The sequence below is a fragment of the Trichosurus vulpecula genome, chromosome 8, assembly GCF_011100635.1.
Source record: "Trichosurus vulpecula isolate mTriVul1 chromosome 8, mTriVul1.pri, whole genome shotgun sequence".
Lineage (NCBI taxonomy): Eukaryota > Metazoa > Chordata > Mammalia > Diprotodontia > Phalangeridae > Trichosurus > Trichosurus vulpecula.
The window spans coordinates 29,829,033-29,856,122 of NC_050580.1; the positions used below are offsets into that span (position 1 = coordinate 29,829,033).

Consider the following 27,090-nt stretch of genomic DNA (forward strand, 5'->3'; position numbering starts at 1 on the left):
AAAAAACCCAGAAGGCAGATTGTCTGTGCAGGAAGACAGGCAATAGTCTCACTGGATGAGAAAGCATGGAAGTATCAGATCTTGTACCAGCACAGATAGAACTCACTTGAATGAGTGCATGGATCCATTCGTACAAGTTAAATAGCCACCTAAGTATCACTGGAAGATTGTCTTTTCTTTTAAAGAGGGGCAGCTAGGTGGCATAGAAGACAGAGTAGCAGGCCTGATATCAGGAAGACTCTTCTTTCAGAGTTCAAATCTGTCTTCAGACACTCACTATCTGTGTGACTCTGGACAAGTCATTTAACCCAGATTGCCTCAGTTTCCTCACCTGTAAAATGAGCTGGAGAAGGGAATGATGAAATCTTCCAATATCTTTGCCAAGAAAACCCCAAATGGATAAAAAAGAGTTAGACACAATTAAAATGACTGAACAACAACAAACTTATTCTAAAGTGTATGGCACAGCAGTTAGACCATTTGGAGTCAGGAAGATCTAGCTTCGCATTCTCTCAGAGTCACTTCCTTTCTGGTCCTCAGTTTCTCTGATTGTAAAATGGAAGTGGCTAGAAAAGATGATGTCTAAGACCCTTTGCAGCTCTAAAATGATGATGCTATCTATAATCCTGTGATGCCGTGTGATCATAATTTACTAAAAATATCTCATACAAACACAACTTGCCATTTGAATTTTTCTCTGAATCTTACATTAAGAATCCGGTGATTTTTACAAATCTTTAACCAACTCTAAAGAAGCATAAAAACTTGTGAAGTGTTCAAAAGAGCAGGCCCTCTATCCCTACCCATGGAAGTTGTTTAAAATCTAAGAGTTTCTGTAACATTATGTTAAATTATTGGTCTAGATGGGGCAGCTAGGTGGCACGGTGAGTAGAGCATCAGCCCTGGAGTCAGGAGGACCTGAGTTCAAATGTGACCTTGGACATTTGACACATTTACCAGCTGCATGACCTTGGGCAAGTCACTTAACCCCAATTCCCCTGCCCCCCCCCAAAAATTATTGATCTAGAAAGTTCTATGCGAGGAGCCACGGGATGGAGGTATGAGTAGGAGGTGACTTTCTTTAATAAAGGGAACCAGCACTGTTCTCTGAAAAAGAGACCATGAATAACTTCTACTCTTCAGGATTCTGTTATAGACATGTCTGCCTCAATGTTTGCAGTAAATTAGTGATTTTATATGTTGCTTTGGTTAGACAGCTCCTTTCAAACACAGCATTTCCAGAGGAGACCACCATTCTATCTGCAATTTCTTGTTCATTTTCTTTCCCAAAACATCAAAGATGAATGCAAAGGCATCTCTGTTTCAGCCGTATCTGTTCTCTCCTTTATTTATATTTCTTAAGGTAATGAATGTTATTTCTTCTTTTAGGATTTATCAAGAATAAAAGGATTTTTTCAAAAACACTAATGTCGGTGGCTTTATTATTTTAAATTGTTCACAGATTATGAAGTCACAAAAATTTACAGCTAGAAGGGAATGTGGGAAGCATCTAAGTAGATTGCCTACCTGTGAGCCAGGGATCTCTGAGTGGGCGGAAGGGCACAGAGGGAATGTACAAGGAATACAATATCCATTCGGTAGGCAATATTAATAATAATGTTCTTGTATAAATGTCCTACTGTCTTTCAGACATAGGTAGATGCTGTTGTGATTAAAAAATAAAAATTCACAGGAAATGTCATTGAATTCATAAGTCTTTTGTCACTATGTCTTTTTGCAACAACAGATGATATTAATATGACTACTCAAGCCGCAGAGACAAATTTAGATCCATTTCCAATAAAAAAGCCTTCCTAACCATTAGACTCACAAATGGTGAATAAATGGAATGAACTGCTTCTGGATATAGTGATCTCCCCTTCATGGGAAGTCTTCAAACTGAGAGTGTTCTAGAAACAAATGCTCTTGGAGTTATGTGTTAACTAGATAACCACTGAGATCTCTTCCAATTGAAGATTCCATGTTTCTGCAACATGATCCTAAGTGAAGCCCTTGACACTTTTTATATTATGAAGATATATCATGACTAGAAATGTTTGTTAGTCAATTTTCTATTCCAATACTTTCTTTTTTTTTCAGCTGAGGGTACCAAGCCCCAGAGAAGGGACATGACTTGGTCAGGGTCACAAAGTTAGGAGATGGTAAAGATAGGACTGAACACAAGCATTCTGGCTGAAGTCTACAATCCTTTCCATTAGGTCACCCTGCATCTCCAAAAAAGTAAAATCAACTAGGGAAGTTATGGACCTTGCCTTAAAGGAAAGGACATTTCTTTTATAGCCAGTGAAACTCTTACTTCTGCTCTACAAAATCCTTTAACCATATCATTTTTTCAACTGTAAATGCTTTTCGCCTTCATGGGAGATTTTTAATATGAAAGCATTCATAACACTACCCCCTCCTCCCTCTCTCTCTCTCTTTGTGTATATACACACACATATATAGATATAGACATAGATCTTTACATCTGTATGTGTATGTATAATGTACATGTGTAAATGTATGCATATATGTTTATATATGTATGTGTGCATGCATATATATGTGTGTATGTGTATGCATGTATATATGTATGTATAATATATGTATATATTGTACATACATTTTCTGGGGGAAATCAGAGGAAAAGGAGTCTATAATCCTAAGTTTTAGTCTTATTTCTTCTATTAAGTAGTCATGTGACCTTGGGCAAGTTGGTTAAATTCAATTTATATTGAAAACAAGAGAGTTGGATTAGAAGGTCTCTAAGGAAATCAGGGTAAGTACTGAAGATTATTCCAAACTTTTTAAGGTATCCAATAAGATCCCTTCATTTGTTAGGACCTTATTTGTCAATGGCACTTCCAGGAGATCTTACAATGAAGCAAAACAGCTGCCTACATCTCAGCTTCTATCTCAAAGCAGAGCTCAGAAACTTACCTCCACAAGACGATTGGTGTGCTCACGAAATATAGCAGCATATTCTTTCATTTCCTTTTCTCTCCCATTCTTGGCTGCTTCAATAAGAACCAGAAGTGGAACTGTTGTGTCCAAGAAAGAGTCTGACACATGGTCGATAATGGCCTTGCGGAGCTGCAGCAAAGGGGAAAAAACACACCACCTTTTTGTTTAGATTTAGTCTGTATTCCATTCTGTAAACTGCACAAGTTATAATGTCACATTAAAGGATTCATGAGATGTAGAACTGGAAATGACTTGGACAGCTCCCATCTCTGGGCTTTTTCTTCCCTATTCTTTAAAATTCAGATTGTTACATTCTACATTCAGGATTTCCTGATGTCCACAAGTGACTAGGGCAATTTTAAACCAAAAAATTAAGTAAATAACTTGCAATAATGATGTGTGTATATGAATATGTGTACAAATGTTTCATACATATATATATAATTATATATATGTATGTATATATATATATATATAGAGAGAGAGAGAGAGAGAGAGACAGAGACAGAGACAGAGAGAGAGAGAGAGAGAGAGAGAGAGAGAGAGAGAGAGAGAGAGAGAGAGAGAGAAATCTGACAGTTGAATGGGAATGAACTGGAGTGGGTAAAAGACAAGGCAGGCAGAACAACCAGCAGGCTGTCATAACAGTCCAGATGTGAGATGATTACAGGGTATTAGCAATGTCAGAAGAGAGAAGAGGACTTGTTTGAGAGATGTTGCAAAGGTGATATTAACTGGCCTCAGCAACAGTTTGGTCAGCACGAGGCAGAGTGAGTTATCAAGATGGCAGCTAAGTGACTGGTAGGGTGGTGGTATCTCTGATAGTGATAGGAAAGCTCAAAAGAGGGGAAGGGTTTTTTGCAGGGGTGGAGATACTGGGTTGAATTTAAGATGTCTAAAGTGCATTCAGTTTGAGACGTGAGGAAGAAAGGTTGGGGAGAGAAAAGGACATCTGAAAATCATGATCATAAAGATGAGAATCGAAACCATTAGAACTGATGGGATGGCCAAGTGAGAGCATAGAGAGCGAAGTGAAATACTACTGAGGGAAAGGACATTTTCCCTCACAACAGACTGGGATAATAGATATAACAAGTATCATTATTCCGATTTACAGAGGAGAAAACTGAATCTCAGAAAAGTAAAATGAACCAACTGGGGTCATCTAGGTGGATCTTTTGTACTGGGCCTGGAGCCTAGGGCTCCTGCCTCTTTCTAATGTACCCCATTGACTCCCTAGAGTCTCCATGCCGTGAGAATAAGGACAGCTGCAGCATGTAAAACCCTCCTGTGAAGATATCAAGTGTTCCCTGAAGAAGACAATAAATTCAGTCTTACCACAACTATATGATTGTGCTTCAAAGGCCCATATTTTCCTCCTCATTATGTTTAACTCAGAGGTCAGATTGTAAGTTAGAGCATCCCTATTTGCCAAAAAAGCCCTAGCATTAAAGTGTTTACCCACTTATGTACACATAAGTCTACATCATGTATTTTCATAATTGCAAAATTACAAAATGTTTTCTACCTTGTTGGAGGAGCTGACAATAAATTTTGATTAGCTAAATTGTAGACTTCATGGTAATTAAACCAACTGAGATCGCCGATTATGCCAGTTGATAACAGATTAATAGAGCAAGGAGAATAATAAATGAGCCTGATGTCCAATTTTCTCCATTTACATTAATTGTTCTTGCACTCCCAGCTTAAATTATTAAACAAGTCGAACATTCTGCTACAAATTAGTTCTTTTAAATTAGATTTCATGTAAGCTCATAAGTGACAGTCAGGCAATTACCCGGCTCCACAGATATTTGCTGAGTTCTAAACCCACCCAAGAAAAATGAATACATTTTATTCAAATGATGTTAAGCTTGGTAAGAGAATCAAGAAAGATGGAATCAGAGTTTCTCTATTAGTGGCAATGATAATAAAAGTTCCCAAAAGGATTGGGAAGCAGCCTCCTCATTGAATTTAACCATTCCTGCCTACAAAGAGCCATCTTCCAGAACACACACACACACAAACACACACACAAACCACACATATATGATGTTCTTTATATCCACAAATATGTCTATATTTATATGTGTTGTGAGTAAATATGTGTACAAATGTGTTTATATATTTTATTTATACATATGCATTACATATGTGCATATTTGTGTGTCTATACACACATGTAGTGGTGTTTTAAAACAAGGCAAACTTATTCTAGCTCTGAGAACACAAAAACTAGTCAAGTGTCCTCAGGGCTCAGAGTAAAGGAATTCTTTGCCTATCAGACTTTACAAATAACATTTCATAAGGCCAGAGATCTAGAGCTGCAAGGGACCCCAGGGACCATTTATTCTAACTTTCTCATTTTACAAAAGAAGAAACTGAGACTAGAGTTTAATCTAAAAATTGTTTCAGCGTCTACTTTGTACCAGGAATCGGTACTGAGGCAGCTGCTGGTGCATCGGATACAGCAATGGGCCTGGAATCAGGAGGACCTGAATTCAAATTCAACTTCAGACACTTATGGGCTGTGAGACCTTGGGCAAGTGATTTAACTTTTGTTTGCCTTGGTTTACTCAAGTATAAAATAAGGATAATAACAGTAACTGTCTCACAGAATTATTGTGAGGATCAAATGAGATGTTATTTTTAAAACGATTAGCTCAGTGTCTGGTACATTTAGTTACTATATAAAAAAGTACTGCCTTTTCCATTAAGAAGATAAAAATGAGACAGTCCCTGACTTCGATTAGGTTACAACCTGATAATTGTTCAATAGATACATATTTTATTGATCTGGTTTTTCCCTCAAAAGGTAGAGATCAAAAATCCTCCATCCCTTCTCGTCTACAGCGCGTCTGTCCATTAATCCCACCTCAATATATGAAAGCTTTCCCAAGGCTAACTATAGAGTAGCTAGGTGGCTCAGTGGATAGACCACTGTACCTGAAGTTAGGAAGACCTAAGATTAAATCCTGCCTCAGACACTTAATAGCTATGTGAACCTCGGTAAATCACTTAATTTCTGTTTGCCTTAATCCATTGGGAAAGGAAAGGACAAACTACTGTGATATATTTCCCAAGAAAACCCCATGGGCAGTATGGTCCATGGGGTCATGAAGAGTTGGATATGACTGAAAGATTGAACAACAACATGGGCACTTCAACTACTCAGATAGTCTCTCTGTGTCTCCTCAGGTGATTAAGGCTTCTTTTTTGCTTGTCATGTACTTCCTAGATAACATCGCTTCTGAAACTTTTTGCATCTCAGCCTGTTTATGTCCAGCTGGTACCCATTAGCATTAGGACCACCCACGATTTTGGTTCCATACAGATTACAGAGTTCCACGATCTGAAAAAATATGACTTCATCAAGGGAAAATTAGTGATGAATATAAGTTTTTGTGTCAGTAAGAAGTGTAGAATTGTAAAAGAAAACAGTCACAGAATTATAGATTTAGAGTTGGAAGAGAATTTAGAGGGCATAACCCTCTCCTTCTACAGTTGACAAACTGAGGCCCATAGAGGGTAAGCAACTGGCCCAGGGACCCAGAGCTAGTAACTATATGAGTAAGGAATCAAACCCAGTTTTTCTTGACTACTACCTATCACACTGTGCTACCTCATGTGACTTAAGTATCTCAAAAAAATCAAACAATTTATTTTAAGCTATTTATCATGCCACCAAGGTATTTTCTAATTAACAAATAACTTTTGTTCATTAGGTGCTGAGCCCATTTATTCTTATAGTATTTAAGAAATCTAAATGTTGTCAGCACTTTCTGGCATCCTGGGCCAAAGCCCTGGTGATCCTGCCTTATTAATGCACTGGCCATCAGCTCTTCCCATCTTTATTTTTTTCCTACAGTGCCTTCCCTGCTTGACTTTCCCATTACCCTTCCATTCCCTAACTGCTTCTTCCTGACTTTCACTTAATTCCTCTGGGGACATCTTTAGAGTCAGAAAGCAAGATGTTGGGTTTCTAACCAGTAAGCCTTGAGATACAGATAGTCCACCATTAATTCCCAAAGAAGCTTTTTACTCAAACTCTTGACAATAGTTTCTTGTTGAACAAGCCTAGAATCCATTCCCATGCCAGGCATGGTGCTTAGTAGACAATAGGAAGATGGCAAAGGATTAGAAACAGAATTAGAATACCTTAAGCAGAATAAGCTCATGGAAGGATCTGTTACACACACTCCTAATTCTATTTGGAAAGGGCTGAGCTTGCCAACATAATTCCCATGCCCAGCATCATGGAGGCACTGAACCTCAGTTACTACATACACTCTTTTACCTGTTCTGACATTATGGGTTTGTAATGCGCTATCCCCACTGTTGTGGTTTTAACTCTGCCCACCCAGGGACGCCAAAAACTGTTGTGGTTTCATGATGCGTTGTGGTGGATCCCTCTCAAAGAATTTAGAGTCAGACCACCTCCAATCCAAGTATAGGCATTTATTGAGATTGACGCCTCTCAGGAAGCGGGCTGAGTTCCAAGAGGAACCAGCAACTTCAGAGAAAGCAAGATAGATTTTTATAGGGTAAAGATGTAATTACACAACAGAAATTATGAATATTAAAAAGGCAGGAGGGATTTGTTAAGGATTAGGTAATAGGAGAAAGGCCCCAGCCACAGTAGAACTGTGCAGGCAATTACCCACAATGCATATAGAAAAACCCATTGGGGGGTGTGTGTGTATGATAATGATAGTATAATAGGCCTTTCTGTATCATAAGTTCACTCGGGGTCAGATCTTTACTGTTACTGTGCAGGTGCCTACTTAGGGAAAGTCCCTCCTGTTGTTTTGGGGTCTACATCCCACTTGGGCATCCTGGTGGTGCTGCTTTCTGATCGGCTGAGTATTGTGGTCCTGTCTGAGACTAGATGGATGTGGTTATGGTTGAGTGCATGGGCACATGCTGTTTCTGGGGGAAATATGAGGAATGGGTCTGGGGACAGTGGGACAGTGCCTAGCTAAAGGCAGTGGCTGAGACCCCATCACATGGACATGCCTGCTGTTCTGTGAGAAATATGAGTTCATGGACACACCTGTTGTTCTAGTGAGCAGTGAGATTTATATGAATCCTCTTAGGATATTAGGGAGTGGCTAGGTAGGGGCAGCGGGCCTGCTGTTCAGTGGGGCCTATAAAGAAGTTAGAATATTGGGGCTGGAGGTAGCTTTATTAGGATTCCATCACCACCACCCACCTATCTCCAAATCAAAAAGAATGTCTCTAAATGGGTAATTCTTAAATGATACTCAACTCATCCCAATCAATCTTATCTTATTTCCCTGACTCAGTGACACATTTCATTCCATTTTGGGGCTGTGTAACCTGTAGTGAAGGATCAGATTCCAGAAATGATAATCTCTGGGTTCCATGACACCAAGAAGGCAAATCAGCTTAACCAGGCTGGCATTTATCTTTGACACTTCTCTGGAAGCTAGGGGTTCTTCCTTTTATTTTTTCTCGCTGTTACAGACTCTTTCAGTAGTCTATTGAACTTTATGGACCTCTTCTCAGAATATAATACCAATAGTAAAATTACAATAACCCCATTGTATAGATGAGGAAACTGAAGCTCAAAGAGGCTAAGTCACTTGTATATGTTTATACAACCTATAAGTGTGGGAGGCAGTAATTGAAGTTCAGTTTCTTCTGACTTCAAACCAGTGATCTTTCCATTACATTCAGATTTTAATGTGAGTACAGTTATCTCCATTTCACAGATAAGGAGACTGAGAGGTGACATTTCTTCTCCAGGGTCACAGAATAATAGAAATAAAAGTATACTGGAACTTAGTGACAGTCTAGGCCAGCACCTTCACATTGAGGATATGAAAGTGGAAGAAGGCCAAGTTAATTATCCAAGGTCTCATCAGAGGAGGGATCTGAGTCCAGTTGTTTTTTTTTTTTACTTCAAAATTTATACCCAATCATAAAGCCACGAAATATCTGAGTTGGAATTTGAATCTGACTTTTGGGAAGCTAGGTGCACAGTGGATAGAGTACCTGGCCTAGAGTCAAGAAAACTCATCTTTCTGAGTTCAAATCTGACCTCAGATACATACTAGTTGCATGGCCCTGGCAAGTCATTTGACCCTGTTTGCCTCAGTTTCCTCATCTGTAAAATGAGCTGGAAGAGTAAATGAGAAATCACTCCAATATCTTTGCCAAGAAAACCCCAAATGGGAAGGAGCTGAATACAACTGAAAAATGACTGAAAAAAAAAAAACCTTATTCTACTCCACATGTCCTTCCTTCTGTCTCATCCTGCCTCTCACAAATATTTGATGGTAAGGATGGCAACTAAGAAGAAGCAACTAATCCCTAATACCAAGCCCATTGGGAATTCTGCACTCAGTGAGAACAAGGAAGGAAGGATGCTGAGCAGCTCCATCAGTAACCTTGGCTTCTACCCAAAATCTTGTTGTATTTGCCATTTATCTTTATTCACATTTGTACTTTGAACTTCTAACAGCGATGACACTGTTGAGTTCTTGAAATTTTCTACGAAAAACTTTTTATTGCTTTCAGTGAAATTATCTTTCCACATTACAAGGTAATGGAACAGTATGTACATGCGTGTATACGTGTATATGTATGTAATGTATGTGCATGCATATTTAGCCAAATGTGTATACAGAGATACATGTATCTATAATACATATATGTATAAATCCACATACATTTCAAGTGTGTATATATGAATATACGTATAAATAACTTTATAACAATGTGTGCATATGCATGTATATGCATATATTATATATACATATGTGTTTGTGTATATGTACGCGAAACATGTATGTATATATATATTCCAAATGAAATTAGGTCTTTTAAAAATCTACCTTCAAATCTCAAAAGAATCTCAGCCTGTAGCTGGCTAGAGGAGGGGCATGGAAGAAGCAAACAAGGAGAATTTTGAGGCAAGGAAGTAGAAGAGGCTAGGACCACAAGAGAAAGTCTTGTACTTTGGGGTGCTTTATCAGTAAGAAGTACAGTCATCATAAGAATTCTGCACTAAGACTCCATTTGTACCCTTTGTGGAAACCGAGGCTGAAAAAGGTAGAGTGACTAGGTCACCATCACAGAGATAGGATTCACACATTGGTCTCACTCTCCCTCAGCCCACAAATCCAATTAGATGACAAATTATACAGTTTCTAGGTTCATAAATACCTTTCTCAACTAATGTGTCCTAACTACTTCCATGTTCAACACTCTACTTCAGGCCCTTATACTCTAACATTACATGTAATTCACTGTTAAATTGTTTCTATACTTATCTTTTACCTCTCTTATTCATTCTGTACCCAAGTATTAAAACAACTTCCCTTAAGTACTAGTCTGACCATATCATTGCCATCCTTCATAACCCCCAATGGCTACCTATCACCTTCAATTTAGCATTCTGTTTAGCATTCAAAGACGTTCATAACCTGACCCTAAGCATATTTGCATATATCTTATTTATTTCTTCCTTTCCCATAGTCTCCAGGTAAGACTGATCTTCTCACTGTTTCTCACCTATGACCAGATCCCCCCTATTTACCACTGAAATGGCTGAATCTCTTCCAGGAATCTTCTCCTTCCTCACATGTGCCTCTTAGAATCCTTGTTTTTCTTGAGACTTGAGCCAAGCACCACTTTGCATGTGAAATCTTTCCTGATATCCTCACCCCACCCTGAGCCAGTGTCCTATTTTCCAAAATGACATAATGAATATATTGCAGACTGAGAATAATGGGAAGATTTTTATGAACTGATGCAAAATTAAGTAAGCAGAATCAAGAAAACAATAACGAGCACAGTTTAATAAGAACATAAGAAAAAAAACAAATAAAACTGAAATGATAATGCCCAAGCCTGGCCCCAAAGAAGACATGAAGGAGGGGCAGCTAGGTGGTACAGTGAGTAGAGCACCAGCCCTGGAGTCAGGAGGACTTGAGTTCAAATCCAGCCTCAGATACTTGACACAGGTACTAGCTGTGTGACCTTGGGCAAATCACTTAACCCCAATTGCCCTGCCCCCCCCTCAAAAAAAATAAGTACTAGAAGACATGAGGGAGCACTTCCTTCACTTATTTGCAGAGATAGAAGACCATGGATTGCTATTGATGCATATAATGTCTGACTTTTTGGATGGATTGGTTAGTTTTGCTGAACTATTTTGGCACTTATTCTTTGTCACAAGGAATGACTCTCTGGGCTGAAGGAAGATGCAACTGGAAATAAGAATGATTTTAAATAAAAGATTTCTAAAATTGTGTTTTAAAATGAGTGCTTCTTTGAGTCTTTTAATGAGTCTGACCCTCAAAACCAAGTTTTTTCCCCTAATATCTAAGGACAATCACCCAGGAAATGTGAGGGTGACACAGAGTATAGCCCTCAAAGTGTAACTAAGGTTCTTTGGCTTTAGAGCTGAAAGTGAATGAACACAAAGGGTACCTAGTCCAAAACCCTCTTTTACACAGAGAAACTATTTGACAAAGGTCACATAGACAGTAACAGCAGAGATAAATTTGAATCCAAGGCTTCAGACTCTATGACTTTCCTTTCTTTTCTTTTTCCTCAATAGAATTATTCTCAGAAATTTCCCTCAAGAAACTCATCATCTATTTTAGTCTTTTGAAGCAAAACAAATGGACTCTTCTGTGATAAGTTTAGTGAAGAAAGACTCAGAAGAGGCACAGGAAAGAAGCTTGAAAGAGCAGGAGATGTAATAATGGAAATGTCTACATCATTTCAAGGTATGCCAAAGTACTTCCTTCCAGCAAGCTTAGGAAGTCAGTGAGGGACTTGGATTTATCCTTCTCTCACCCAAAGAAATGATACTAGTGCTAGTAATGTAACAGCACAGATACAGATATCATGGAGTGAATGGATAGGATTTAGAAGATGATTCTGACAAACGATTGGATATACTTAGCCAAGAGTTACAGGGGTTGAGATTACTGATATTGCTGTCTTAAACAACATTTTTATAGTCAGTATCTTAGAAAGGATGCAGCACTAAGAGGGATATCGAGGCAGCAAAGGGCCCAGGCAGCTTCTTGAGAAATCATAGGGAGACTCCAATGGGATAGTCCAGATGGGGGCTGCAGGAAACCACCAAAAGGAATGGATATTGCTTGTACTAATACTTACATATCTGCTAAGAAAGTTAGATTGGGAAACTGAGGCTGGTTGAATCATATGTCCAAAATTATAGCATTTTAGAGTTTGGAAGGAAACTCAGAAGCCATTTAGTCAAACCTTCATCCCAAATGGAATAACTTTTACAACATTCCCAAGAAATAGTCTCCCAGTCTTTGTTTGAAAACCTCCAGTAAAAGAAAATGATCTACCTTCTGAATTAGGCCCTTCCACCTGTGAACAGCTGCACTTATTACAAAGTCATCTGGGGGTTGGTTTGGTTTAGTCTGCTTTGGGGAAGCTTTCCCTGCTCACATCAAGTTGACCTCGGTCTCTCTTAAATAGATATCCTTCCATTGATCCTTTCCTAGCTCCCTAGGGGGCCAAAAAGAAAAAAAAACCTAATCTTCCTTCCACATGACAGTCATTCAAATCTCTGAAGGCAGAAATGACACCCACCAAGCGAAGTCTTTTCATCATCATATTAAACACTCCACTACCTTCAACTGATTCTCAAGTGACCTACAATCCTGACAGGCCTCGTCCAAATGCTCTCTGGCTTGTCAATTCCAGAGGTGTTGGGAGGTTTACATGAGATAATGGATGCACCTTGGGCTTTGTAAACCTAAAAGTATTATGCAAATGTCAGGTTGTTGTGTTTGTGGTTTTTGTAGTCATCCTACAGCCAGCAGGCCTCTGATACAGTGATAATTTCACTCCCTGAATCTTCTACAGCACAGTGTTTATAGAGTAATACAGCAGTGTGCTAGTATATGCTTTACAACCTGACTCTCCAGAAAAAAAAATGCACACACATTTTCAAGTTAAATCTGCATTACTGACACTATCTTAAGTCTAGACAATAAAAACAAAACAAAACAATGAATCAAAGTCTGATTTATAATGACTGGGAATTTCTGAAGTGTAAATGCTCGCCATAAAAATTTAACAATGAGCTCTTGATTCCTGGCTACAGCACAACCCTGGTCAATTCGCTTCCTAAAATGTAATAACCCGAACAAAACAAAGAGTCCAGGTATGGTCTGACCAGTATAATATATACAGGCTCTCATTCTGGACTTTATTCATCTCAATGGAGCCTAGAACAACCACAGCTTTAGGGAGGCCCTTGTGAGGGTTTTGACTCATTTTGAACCAACTGTCCATTCAGACTCCCATTAAAAAAATTTCTCAGAGGATTAAAAGAAAGCATGAGATGAAGTAAGAAGGAGCGTAACCAGAGCAAAGCCAGGAGAGGCTGGTAGGATGAATAAAGGTATGGAAAGTAAGATGCTGGGGCTTGTTCTTTCTCCTAATTGTTCATCAGAATCATTTTTGCAAACTCTTATTTCTTTCCCATGTAGAAGAAAATATCACTCTTATTTTTAGTTTTTGTAAGTGAGCAGTTCCATTAAATTTATTTAGAGTGTATTTCTTCTGGTGAGAGAATGGCAAACAAAACTTTCTCACGAATACCACAGGCTCGCAGGTGGAAATTTCAGTTACACTTCTTTTGTTCTTGCATGTTTCCCACCTACGTTTCATCAATTTCTTCTCTGTTAGTATCATGAGAAAGGCCATTTATTTTATTCAAAGGATTGAAATGGTTGATGAGCTTCTTGAGAAATATTTCTGGGAATAATTCTATATAAAGTGCTAGATTAAGTTAGGAAGATTGGAATTCAAATCCTCCCTCAGATATTTGCTGTATTTTCTGGGGGTAAATGTCTTGTCAACCTCAGCTCGTCTATATGGTAGGGATAATTGTAGTACCTATCTTTTGACACTGTTGTGAGGATTAAATGAGATATCTGCAAAATGCTTTGCAAACCTTAAAGTGAAATATAAATGTTTATTATTATTATTAATTATTACTATTAAAGGCATGCAGTAGTTACAAAGAGGTAGCAGGATTTCATCAAGAATAGCCATGCCAAATGAAACACATTTCTTTTTTTGATGAGATTAGTAAATTGGGAGATGAGAACAACACTCTCAAAATAGATTACCTGGGTTCACACAAAGCATTTGATAATCCGGAGTTTTATTGTTGATATATACCAGGGGTGGGGAACCTAAGGCTGCACTGCAGGACCTAAAGGGCCACATGTGGCCTCGAGGCCATAGGTTCCCCACCCCTGGTATATATGGAGAGATTTGGACTAGACAATAATACAGGTGGATGGTTTTAGAACTGGTTGAATGTCTGGCTTCACAGAAGAGTTGTTAATAAATCAATGTCAACATGAAAGAGGTGCCAGTTGAGAATCCCAAGGATCGTTCCTGGCCCTGTGCTGTCTAACATTTTTATCAATGACTTGGATGAAGGCACAGATATTACAGTCATCACATTTGAAGATGACATAAAGATAACAGAGTTGGGATCCAAAGAGCTCTTGATAAGTTAGCATACGGGGATGAGTCTAATGAGATGAAATTCAATAGGAATCAGTGGAGAGGCTTATATGTGAGTTCAAGAAATTAATTTCTAAAGCACATGATGGAAGGCTCATTTTAGAAAGCAGCTTGGGTTGTTTGTTCTCTTTTTTGTTTTTGTATTTAAAGTTTAAGTGATTTTACCATACTGAAAACTCACTATGAATTAGTGATGTGATATGACAGCAAAAAGCTGATATGAAATCGGGCTGCATGAAGAAAATATGGCTTATGGAATTACAGAAATGACAAGCCCTTTGTTCTTTGCCCTAGTCATACAACATGTAAATAACTGGAATAATTTAAGAAAGACATTGATTATTTGGAGCACGTCCAGAAGATGCCAATAAGGATAGTGAAGGGCATTAGGTACCCGCCATATGAGGGTCACTTAAAGGCATTCAAGATGTCAATCCTGGACAAGTAAGGACTGTCAGGAAACAAAGAGCTGTTTCGAGTATTGGAAGGTCTTTCATATGGAAGAAAGATCTATCTTGTTCTGTTATTTTTTCCCAGAAGGCAAATCCAGGAGAGATTGTCACAAGTTCAAGATGCTGTATGGTATAAAGGATCAAGTTCTGGCTTTGACTGAGTAATGCTGGTCAAATCATTTAATCTTTCTAAGACTCAGTTTCTTGTCCTGTAAAAATAAAGTGCCAGGCTACATAACCTATGAGGTGCCTCCCAGCAGCTCTATATCTCTGATCCTCAAACCATGCAATTCAAAAGGCAAATAGAGGCTTGAAGTTGGGAGGGGGTGGTAGTGGGATGGTAGTGGGGTGGTAGTGGGGTGGAGGGGTCAGCTTCTTAACAATCCCAGATGTCCAAAACTGGAATAGGCAGCCCTGGGCTGGGATTCTTCTTCATTGGAGATGCTCAAGCAGAGACTGGAACTCTACTTGCCTTGTATGTTATACAGATGATTCCTTTTATGTGTTTGTTGGCTAGCATGGCTATAGAGATCTCTTCCCATTCTAATGACGAGATTCTCTATTTTGGTGTTATTATGTTATTATAACTAATGGTACAATAAATAACTTAAAATAAATTAACTGATTTTTTTGAGATACTTAAGTCACAAAAAGCAACACGGTGTGATGGGGTAGTAGTCAAGAAAACCTGGGTGCGCTTCCAGACTCATACAGTTACTAGCTCTCAGACCATGGGCTAGTCACTTATCTTCTATGGCCTCAGTTTCCTCAACTGTGAAAGGAGGGGGTTATGCCCTCTAAATTCTCTTCCAACACTAAATCTATAATCCTGTGACTGTTTTCTTTTACTTAAATTAGTTAAGGTAGATCAAAAAAGCAAGAGAGAAATGTTTGGGCTGCATGCATGTGATCCATTTTCCCCACCATCCCTCCACCTCCTTCCCTCCCCCCTTTTCTTCTCTCACCTGTCTACGCAGGTCTCTGGTCTTTTTGCACATGTTATCTATTGCGATATTCAGGGCACTGCTCCTTTCCTTCTTCCCAGCCTGTAAGAAAACATAAGATGAAAAACTGTCATCAGAAACCAAATCTAATTACTACCTTGTTGTTAGCAATTTTCTTCCCCCCATCCCTGCCCAACCTCCATCCCTGGCAATAACAGCTTGGCATTTCAACCTCCTAACATGTTGCATAAGATATATGAACATCTTGCTTAAGAGAAATAGAATCATGATTGATGGGCACATTGGTTTGTCCTTTGAGGGGCCACGGCATGGCAGCAACAGCACCAGGGTCTATTCAGCTAGGCATCATAGCAAGCAGGCTCTGTATAGAATGCTACTCCACGGCTCCCAGCATGCCAGCTTGTTACCCGCTAAGCAGAGCAATTAGCTTAAAAGCACTGGAGGCCCAATTTGTCACCTTCTGTGGGAGTTTCTGAAAGGAAGAATTTTAATCGGGCATTGCGCAATGGATGCCGAGACATATTGGAGCTTTGCTGAACACCAAGTAAAATATGCAGTGTGAACCTTGACCATGGATGTGGCTGACAAGATTCCAAGAACAAACTGTTTCCAAGGACAACATAAAGCAGTCTCTGGGCTTCTCCAGACCACCTGAAGGCCACCTTTCCCTTCTGCTTCTGTGGTAACAGACTTCAACACAGATTTTTAAGGACTGAGTTTGAATTCTGGCTTTGCCATTTGCTACCTATGGGGCCCTGGGCAAAAATTCTTTGCTCTACGCCATGCCTCATCTGAAAAAAATAGAAAAAAGAAGGAATTTCATGGCATAGCTTTCTTTAGAAGTATCTTTCCATTCTAGATCCAAATGAAGTCAAGACTCATTTAATAAAGGGCAGCTAGGTAGTGCAGTGAGTAGAGCACTGGCCGTGGAATCAGGAGGACCTGAGTTCAAATTCGGCCTCAGACACATGACACACTTACTCGCTGTGTGACCTTTGGCATGTCACTTAACCCCAATTGCCTTGCCTTTCCCCCTCCAAAAAAAAGAATCATTTAATAAGAGTCTAAAAGCTGCTGGGTACCATCCTAAGAGTTAGGGAAACAAATAGAAAAGATGAAAATGGGCCGTGCCCATTCTAATGGAATGGCAAGGGAGGGGGTATTGTCCTAGTCCTTCATAGGAACTAGTTGTCCCTTCTACACCATGGGGATTAGGGGTGAGGTACCCCACACAATCTAGAAAATCTGCACAAAATGTTTAGGCCTTCCTTTTATGCCAAAGAAGTCTGAATTATTACAGCACTAAAAGATAAAATATGTTCATATCATATAATACTATACCTATACTCTATGCATTTCTGAGTTTCTAAACTTGTTTTGGGGCTATCTGCCAGCCTTTTTGTGTTTTCTGTGGCTTCTGCAAAAATTCCCACCTAATTTCTTATGCAAATATCAAAACTCCGATGGGGAAAGTCATGATCTGAGAGGGATAACTGTATTTGTGCCCAACCTGTGGTAGAGTCTTCCGAGCTCATATCGGTCTGATCAGCCACCGTCAGACACTGTCTACTTTGACCCCAACATAGTGATGTCATTTTGGTCCTCTTGGCAAACAAAGGACAAGGACCAAACGTTAATTGATTTCTGAAGTTTCTTCAGTGTCTAGATGTTTGCTGACATCATTTCCAGTCAGAAGAATTTGTTAGCTTGCTTGTTGCTTTCTCTCATTTTGTTATTAACTGAAATCCTAAAGCATGTGAAAGGAGAATAACCTTGGTCAGCAGTGTGTGTGTGTGTGGGTGTGGGTGTGGGTGTGGGTGTGGGTGTGGGTGTGTGTATGTGGGTGTCTTTAAGTTTTCTGGGCAAATAATGAGTTGAAAGTGAGACTTTTTTCTGGTGATATTTAGCATAAAAAAGATGGAAACGACCATTATGTGACTCGCTTCTTTGAAAATGTCTGCTCTTTAAATTAATAAGCTGAGAATGGTCGTTGGGAGGAGACCTTGAAAGTGAGAAAGAGAAATTTAAGGACCCAGTGACTGTAGGAATTGGCCATTGAGAGAGCAGCTACTTTTTTCAGGGAACAAGGAACATTTGTTCCAGGCTCCAAGAATTTTTTTTCCCCTGGAAGGCTTCTCAGAGATCATGTAGTCTAATCCCCTTATCTTACACACTTGGAAACTGAGGCTAGGGAGGTGAGGTGATCTGCCTAAGTTCACACAGACAGAGTGAAGCCAGGATTTGAAGCCGGTTCCTATGATGGCAAAGCTAGTAGTGTATCCATGATACCACCGAGCTGGAACAGAAAACCCAAGTTCAATTCCCATCTCTCACTAGGAGCAAAGTTCGAAGACTTAGATTTTAAAGGGTCATCTAGTTTAACCTTCCCATTTATAGATGAGAAAGAATCAGAAAGAGTGAATGCCTAAGGTCACACAAACCATAAGAATGAAAGCCAGGATTCGAACCCAGATTCTCTAACTCCAAGTTGATTTTTCTTTTTGTTGTATGACCTTGGAATAAATGACTCAATTTTGTAACTGATTTCACCTCCCCATCTACTATATGAAGGAGGTGGGAGAGAGATGACATTCATGGTTCTCTCTAGCTCAAAATCCTATGGAGGAAGGACAAAAAAGCATCTTTCCTATCCCTGCCCCAGAGCATCCTCCGATGCCTCAAGTATAAAGCCATTCAGAGTGGGCTACATCCTGAAGCTGGGATTGAAGGTGCAATCGAAGAATGAATCAAAGACAAAGGGCAAAGGGAATAATCCTCTTCATTCCCTACCAGCTCCATTCTTTGGCCTCTATAATCAAAATCCCACCCTCACCACCCTCCCAAAAAAACCCATAACCAAGAAACTTATCATCACAAAGACTGGTACTCATAACTCATCAGTACCCTCATTTGCCTCTGCTCCTCTGACTGGGGGACTCAAGGGAGGACCAAGAGACCTACTCCCCAAACCTCTATTTAGAGAGGGCTCAGAGTTCCAGCCAACTATACATTGCCCACCAGACTATATAGCCTTTGAAATCAGCTCCACTATCACCATAGCCCTGTGCTGGCCATCTCTTCCCCTCCCTGCTTTCTCCAGCTTCTTTTTCTGTCTTGTTCTTCCTGCATCCCCCGCCACATACACACTGAGCACAATACCTAGAAAATAGTGGGCACTTAATAAATGTATAGGTGTATAGAATGCCAGGCCTGAAGTCAGGAAGACATGAGTTCAAATCAAGCCTCAGACACTTAATAGCTGTGACTTTAGGCAAATTACTTAACCCTGTTTCCTCATCTGTAAAATGAGCTGGAGAAGGAAATGGCAAACCACTCTAGTATCTCTGCCAAGAAAACCCCGAATGGGGTCACAAAAAGTTGGACATCACTGAAACGACTGAACAACAACTAAAGTGGGGAACATCAAAGCATAAGCAGTCCTCCTAAAATGAGGCTCAGAGGATTTTTTTTTAAATTGGGAATGTATTTTAGAGGTGATTTGGTAAAAACTCCATCCTTTATGGCTGAGGAAACTGAGTCCACAAAGGGAGACAGTAACAGTGGTGGGATTCACACTGAGGTCTTCTGGCTCAAAATCCAATGTCTTCTCTGTTTCCGGGTTCCTATACATAAGATTCAATTAAATTACGTGCCCTATCATTGAAAGATCACTTTCTTCATTAGATAGATGGCGTGATAAGGAAAAAGGCCTGGTCTTGAGGTCAATAGAGCTCTGATTTTAAATTTCACCACTAGTGCTTATTATTTGTTTGACCCTGAGTAAATCGTGGTACCGTGCTGAAACGCAGTCTCCTCGTCTGTTTAAAAAACCAGAAAGGTCTACAATTCACAATGTCACTTTTACAAAGATGTTGGGAACAAAATACTGTATGAAAGGGAAAAGAGAGTAGATCTGAGAGAGTATAGGTGAGAGGGATCATCCACGGGCAGCCTCTTTTAGAAGCTGTCCTAAACATCTCCATGGAAGTCTCTGATGCCCAGGTCTACAGTTACTGATGCCAGCCTAATGCTGCCCCTTCAGAAATGAAACTAATGTTCTTTAGGGTTATAGGCTTGGAACTGGAAGGGCCCTTAAGGGTCATTGAATCTAATACCCTTGTTTTCCAATTAAGGAAACTGAGGCTAGTAGAGATAAAGTGACTTTCCCAAGGCCACACAGGTAGCTTATCACAGTAAGATCCCAACCCAAATCTTCTGTCTCTGAGACCACTGCCCTATATATTATACCAAGCTACCTCTGACTTTTGCTCTGGTACTATCTCCTTCTTTCCCAAGCAGGGAAAGAAGAATGAAGGCCAGCCTGAAAAGGAGCACAAGCAGCCCTCAGGGTCACAAGCACACCTAGCCATTGCACAGAAGAAATTGATGTCAATCCTTCAAACCCTCCTGCTTTGTGCACACTTGGTATCTTCTGAACTGCGATTCATCAACAGTGTTAAAAGATGGCAGTGTTATTAGAAGTGGCAGTGGCTAAACAAGGTGGCAACATGAAAAGATTCACTAAGGTCTATAAGAGGATTTCCTAGTTTGTATATCCAGGGCTTAGCCTGGGTCTAAAGCTCTTTAGAGGGTTGGGGACATTTTCGCTTTAAACATTGGTTCTTCACAGGGACTCATTTGTTTTTTTCCTCCTTATATCCCACCTCTTCTCATTCAGCATTTATACTTCTATCTTTTGCTTTATTGCCTACTCATTTTGTTCAGAATTTGGTTGCCAGGTCCCCCTTCCTTTCATTTTCCATAACATAAAATTAAGCACCATATGCTGGAAAGACCGTGGCTCCAAAGTCAGAGAACCAAGGTCCAAATCTGTTCTCCAACACTTATTACTCATGTGACCAAGGACAAGCCACTTAGCAGCTTCTGGCTTCAGTTTCTTCAACAATCCATCAAAATAGCAGCATTGATTATAAGCTACCATACACCAGGCCCTGTGCTTATCTGTGAAATGACCCTTCCAGGTCCAGATTTCTCAGCCTATAATCCAATTCAATTCAACCCTCATTTATTAAGCCCTAATGAGATGTCAGACTGGGTGCTGGGTGCTAGGGATACAAAGAAAAAAGAAGTCCTAGTCCTTAGGGGGACTACAATCAAATGAAATGACAGGAGGAAGTCATTCACATTAAATCCCTCAACATTTAATAGCTAGCATTCATTTATAAAGCCTTCCTAAAAACAAGCTTCTACTAACCAAGCTTCCCTTAACTAGCTCCACCAGAGACCTGTTAATGGGCTTCAGGGCAGGGGAGAGGGGTGTTCTGGGAGATCTTTAATCAGATTAACACCACACTTGCCCAGAGTCACGCAGCTTGAAACTGTCAGACGCAGAATTTGAACTGAGGTCCTGAATCCAAGTCCAGAACTCTATCCATTATGCCTTTGGGGAAAAAAATCATATTAAAAATTGTGTTAAAACAAGAATTCAATTAAACACAACAAAATTAGTAAGTTCCTACTATGTTCAGGGGTAGCTAGGTGGCACAGGGGATAGAAAGTCAGGCCTGGACTGAGGAAGACTCATCTTCCTGACTTCAAATCTCAGACACCTACTACCTGTGTGACCCTGGACAAGTCACTTAACCTTGTTTGCCTCAGTTTCCTCATCTGTAAAATGAGCTGGAGAAGGAAATGGCAAACCACTGTAGCACTTTTGACAAGAAAACCTCAAATGGGGTCATAGTCAGATACAACTGGAAAATTATTGAACAAATTATGTTCAAAATTTTGCACTAGGCATTGGGGTATATATCCAATCCAGACAAAGCTCAGTCAATTGCTAGAATTTTCTGTATATCCAATATGCTCAGAAAACATAATACTGTAAAAGCTAGAAAATGATTCTCTACTTAATTGACATTCCTTAACTTCCAGAAAAGAAGAAAACAGAAACTGTTCTTGAGCAATCTTCCCAGCTAAAAGGTAAGCCCCCTAAGGGCAGGGCCTGTTTCATTATTGTCTTTGTAGTCCCAGAGCCTAACAGTGTCTGTCATATTGTAGGTGACTAATAAATGCTTGTTGATTAATTGGTTGATTTGTATTTTAATGAAGTGTGATGAAAAGGATAGAGTTCTGGATTTGAATTCAGGAACATATGGCTTCATATTTCAACAGTGACATTTGCTTGTTATGTGACCTCGACTAGCTGTCTTGATCATAATTCCCTAGGACTTCTCTGAAACGACAAGGGCAGCCATAATCTCCATTAGTAAAAGGAGTTCCCATGTTGGGAGTTCCCTGTGCAGTCGAATTAGGGCTTTTTTTTTTCTGTGTTTGGGCAAAGACCTGAGATAATATGAAAAATATCACTTTAAATAGACAAAAACTGTAAGGGGTTGGTGCCAACCCCGGGGCTGTCAGGACCCTAGCACTTGGCCTGTTTCCTGGGTAAAACCAGACAGGTTTAGTAGGAGCTGGAACGGCAGGTGCCCGGAAGGAGGGCCTCCGCCTTTAGCAGCCCCCTGTAGTCATCCTACACATGCGGGCAAAGTCCGTCCACAAGGAACTCACAAGCCCAGAAGGAGGAACCCAGCAGGCCACTACCTAATGCTCTTGAACCAGTGCCTAACACAATGATGCTTTGTTACTTTACTTACTGGAACATCCTTGATACTTTACAAGGGCATCCTGCCTCGTGCCTCACAAAGCTCACACAGCTCTGATACCAGCTTGCTACATGCCCAAGCCTTCCCATGCCTCCGTAGATAGGATAGCATCCCCCTTTGTTCCCATACTCCTACAAAAACTATCTTGCAACAGCCCTAATTTTTCCCATATGCTTGTAGAAACCATAGTTTGCAAAAATCCAGATTCTTCCCACCTGACATCAATACCCATATCTAATCTAAGTGCAACAATACACCCATACTGAACATTTCTGTTTCTTCCCATGCTGTCATCCCCTTACCCCTTGAACACCTGCTTCTGCTCATGTAGTGCAAAACCCTATAAAACTGGATAACGTGTCCCAATAAATCGGAGTTGTATCCTTTCTGACTCCCGCCTCATCATTGCATCCTGAGATTGGGGTCCTTGTTGGTCGGGGACCCCCAACACAAAACCAACAGAATTCAGTACATAATTAGTTGCTTAAAAATGAAAAACAAAGTTTTCATTTAAAAATAGCTGTTAGAATTAGCTAATTCTTTCATGGTTTTAATTAAAAACTTTGTAATTCAGATACTTTTCCCAATTTAATTCCTATTTACTACTGAACATCTTTCCTGTCAATCTAACAATAGCTCTAAAAAAATGGATGGGACTGAGAGCTTGATTTTGGAGAAGCCACTTCCCTTCTGGGTCTCAGTTTCCACACAAGTAGAAGGAAATGATTGAACTGTCTGCCACAAGTTATGACTAAGTCAGTATGAAACAGTGGCAAGGAGCCTGGTTCAAATCCTTCTTCTGGCCCTGACTAGCTAAATTACCAGTTAATTAAGTTTCTGGAGTCTCAGTTTCCTTATATGTACAATGGAGGTGATCACAATAATTACATGGTACTGAACTAAACCTGAGGGTCAAACTATGATTCTGCCAGTAATTATCTATGTAAATTTGAGCAAGTTATCTTTATTGTGTCCCAATTTCTTCATTTGTTCAATGAAAAGTCTGGACTATGTGATTTTTAAAAGTTTCTTCTTGCTCTAAATTTATGCCCCTACCCAACTCATAGTGAGAAAAGTGATTTATGACCTACTTCAATTCAATTCAATCCAAGATACCTTTGTAATGTTCCTGCTCTGTTCAGGGTACCACGCTAGGCAACAAAGAAGTAAAGACAAAAAATTAATTAATCAACAAGCATTTATTAAGCACCTACTATATATTTCAGGCACTATATTACGCCCGTCTCAGTAATCTCATATTTCACTGAGGAGAGCATACATGTGCATAGGTGAGTAAATCTGAAGTGATTTCAGGAGGGAGAATTGCCCAAAACTGGGGGTTTAGGGAAGGGGGAGGTTGGGAAAGGTCTCATGTGGGATTTGGCATTTGAGTTTGTAAAAAGCTTGGGGATCTCATGGGTGCAGGTGAGGAGAGATGAAGACGATTATAAGTCTGATGATGATGAGATCCATTATTATAAATAATACATTTTATATTATAATAATATACTTATAAATAATAGCTCACACCACAAATACCAGCTATTATTATGCTGATGATTCAAAGAAAAGGCCTCATTCTGTGAAAGAACCAAAACAGCCTAAGAAAAACAAAATGTTACTGTTTCTTGTCCTGAAAATGTGTTGATGGGTGTGAGGTCCTGTTTGACTGGGAATAAGACAAAGCAAAGAGATGCTTCAGATGAGGAAGATGATTTCGATGACTCTGGGGAGGACACCGCAGGACTGAATAGCAAAGGGCAAGCATTTAACACCCAGGAAAATGTATTCAACTGTAATCAAATTTTAAAAATTCTATAGAAGCTAAGAAGTATCTTATGCTGAAGGCAGACTTAACCAGCTGGAGTTGTTTCTTTCTTTTTTTGAAAGTAACATCCTATCCAACCTTTCAGAATGACACATTTGCCTTTTAGTGGGAAATCTACATTTCATCATCATAAAGAGAGAACACAATGTCCTTGGGTTTATTTCTTCTCCACAGAAACAGCCTGGGTTTTTTTTTTTAACTTGGTGTTTAGTACATGGCAAAGGCAAAGATTTCAGCAAATGTGGGTTTTTGCTTTTTGTTGCTGTTGTTTACAGGAATGAAAGACTTATAGATACGAAAACATCAAAAATAAATCCTTCAGTTCCGGGGTAGTGTATATACCCTGTTAGCAAAACATGCCAATATGGTGGCATTAAAATCCTGTTCCTACACATACACATACATACACACACACACACACACACACACACACACTCACACTCACACACACATACACACACACTCACACACACATACACACACACTCACACACACACACACACACTCACACACACTCACACAATCTCACACACATACACACACTCACACACACATACACACACTCACACACATACACACTCTCAAACACACACACACACACACTCACACACACATACTCACTCTCACACACATATACACACACTCACACACACATACACACACACATACACACACACACACAAACACACACACACACGGTAAAAGGATTTATAAAATGACTGTCCTCAGAATTTAATACACATACCTATATATACTACCTTGGCCAAATTATGCCTTAAAGGAAATGTTTTGCTATGGGGCCCACATTTTAGGAGAGTCGTTAAAGCAGAAATCCTTCAGAGGAGGGCTCAGCTTCTGGGAACAAGGGGATGGATCCCACTGTACTGCTTTAGGAAGCCTGCAAGCTGGAGTCCTGTGGTCAGCTCTGGGCACTTCAGTTTAAGCCTGACATTGACAAACTTTTAAATACTCTTTGGGGGACCCTGTGGTCACCACCTTGTACACTTAGTAAATACCCTTTGACCTCTGTGTCTTCTTCATCCCCAAGCTGATGAGTGTGTTGTTAGCCCATTAGCGTTTTTTGAATATGACCTCTTTCATTCGCTGTATTTTTCTCTCCCGCGCCTAGCACCCTGCTTGTCATACAGTTGGTACTTAATAGGGCAGCTAGGTGGTTCAATGGACAGAATGTCAGGCCTGGCATCAGGATGACTCATCTTTCTGAGTTCAAATCTGGCCTCAGACACTTACTAGCTATGTGACCCTCAGCAAGTCACTTTACCTCACTTTGCCTCAGTTTGGTCATCTGTAAATGGAGCTGAAGAAGCAAATGGCAAACCAGGCCAGTATCTCTGCTAAGAAAACCCCAAATGAGGTCACAAAGAGTTGGACATGACTGAACAACAAAAATCTTAACTTGGAGGAACTCTTCCTGGCTAGGGGCAGCTAGGTAGTTCAGTGATCAAAGTGCCAGGCCTGGAGTTGGGAAGACTCATCTTCCTGAGATCAAATATGGTTTCAAACACTTACTAGCTATGTGACCCTGGCAAATCACTTAACCTTTGCCTCGTTTTCTACATCTATAGAGTCATCAGGAGAAGGAAATGGCAAGGGACTCCAGTATCTTTGCCAAGAAAATCCCAAATGGGGTCATGGGGTCAGACACAATTGAGAAACAACTGACCAACAACAAAGGGACTAGATAAATGCTTGTTAATTGGCTGATAGATGAACTGGAGCAATCAGAGAAGAACCAGGGAGACAATGGCCACGCCTTATGAGGAGAAGATGAAAGAATTGGAGTTGTCTGTCTAAAGGATACCCAGGCAGGACAAGGGAGTTGTTACCAAGGGAGGCTTCCAAAATGAGGGATTAGACTTAGAGTCCTAAGATCACAGACCTAGATCTACTAGAAGGAACAACAGAAGGCATTTGGCACAATCTTCTACAGATGAGGAAACAGGCCCTGAAAATCTAAATGGCTTGTGTATGGCCACAGACAGAGCTAGCCCATGCCAGAGGCAGCATTTAATTCCCAGTCCTTCTGACTGTTTGGCCATCTAGCTGCTAAACCACATACCTCTTAACTATTTTTATATCTCATTCTAGAGGGAAGAACTAGAAGCAATGGGCAGAAATTGTAAAGACAGAGATTTAGGATTGATATAAGGACAAACTTAAAGGGCTCAACAAAAGTAGGTGGGATCTCTCTCTAATCGTCTTTGGACAGAGACTTAGTAGTGATACTGCTGAGTCAAAGGATACAGGAAATTCCATAACTCTTTAGGCATAATTCCAGATTGCTCTCCAAAAGGGTTGGATCAGTTCACAATTCCACCAACAAGGAATTAATGTCCCAATTTTCCCACATCCCCTCCAAAACTCGTCACTTTCCTTTTCAATCATTTTAGCCTATCACTCTTTGGGTAAAGGTAGACCTCTTGCTCTGTGATATGTTATAGAGCACATTCTTGTTTATATACAAGTTAGAGAAGATGAATAGATGGATGGCTGGATGGATGAATAAATGAATGAATGAATAAAACATTTATTAAACTCTTACTATATGCAAATCATTGTGCTAATTGCTAAGCTTACACATAGAAAAAAGTTTCTGCTTTGAAGGAGTTCATATCCTAATAGGGGAGATAACACATAAAGTAAGTGGTGGATGTGGTAGAGAGAGATTGAAG

General features: G+C 39.9%; 1 protein-coding gene across 3 annotated transcripts in view; it reads right to left on the bottom strand.

The window, feature by feature from the left end:
* The window catches only part of CTNNA3 (catenin alpha 3), a 1,949,360-nt gene that overhangs the window by 959,233 nt on the left and 963,037 nt on the right, over positions 1 to 27,090 (bottom strand). For all 3 annotated transcript variants that reach the window (XM_036734544.1, XM_036734545.1, XM_036734546.1), the window contains exons 8-9: positions 15,944 to 16,024; positions 2,941 to 3,093 (exon numbers count right to left, since the gene is read on the bottom strand). In XM_036734544.1, coding sequence (XP_036590439.1) covers positions 2,941 to 3,093; positions 15,944 to 16,024 — 234 coding nt within the window. The remainder of the gene's footprint in view (positions 1 to 2,940; positions 3,094 to 15,943; positions 16,025 to 27,090) is intronic.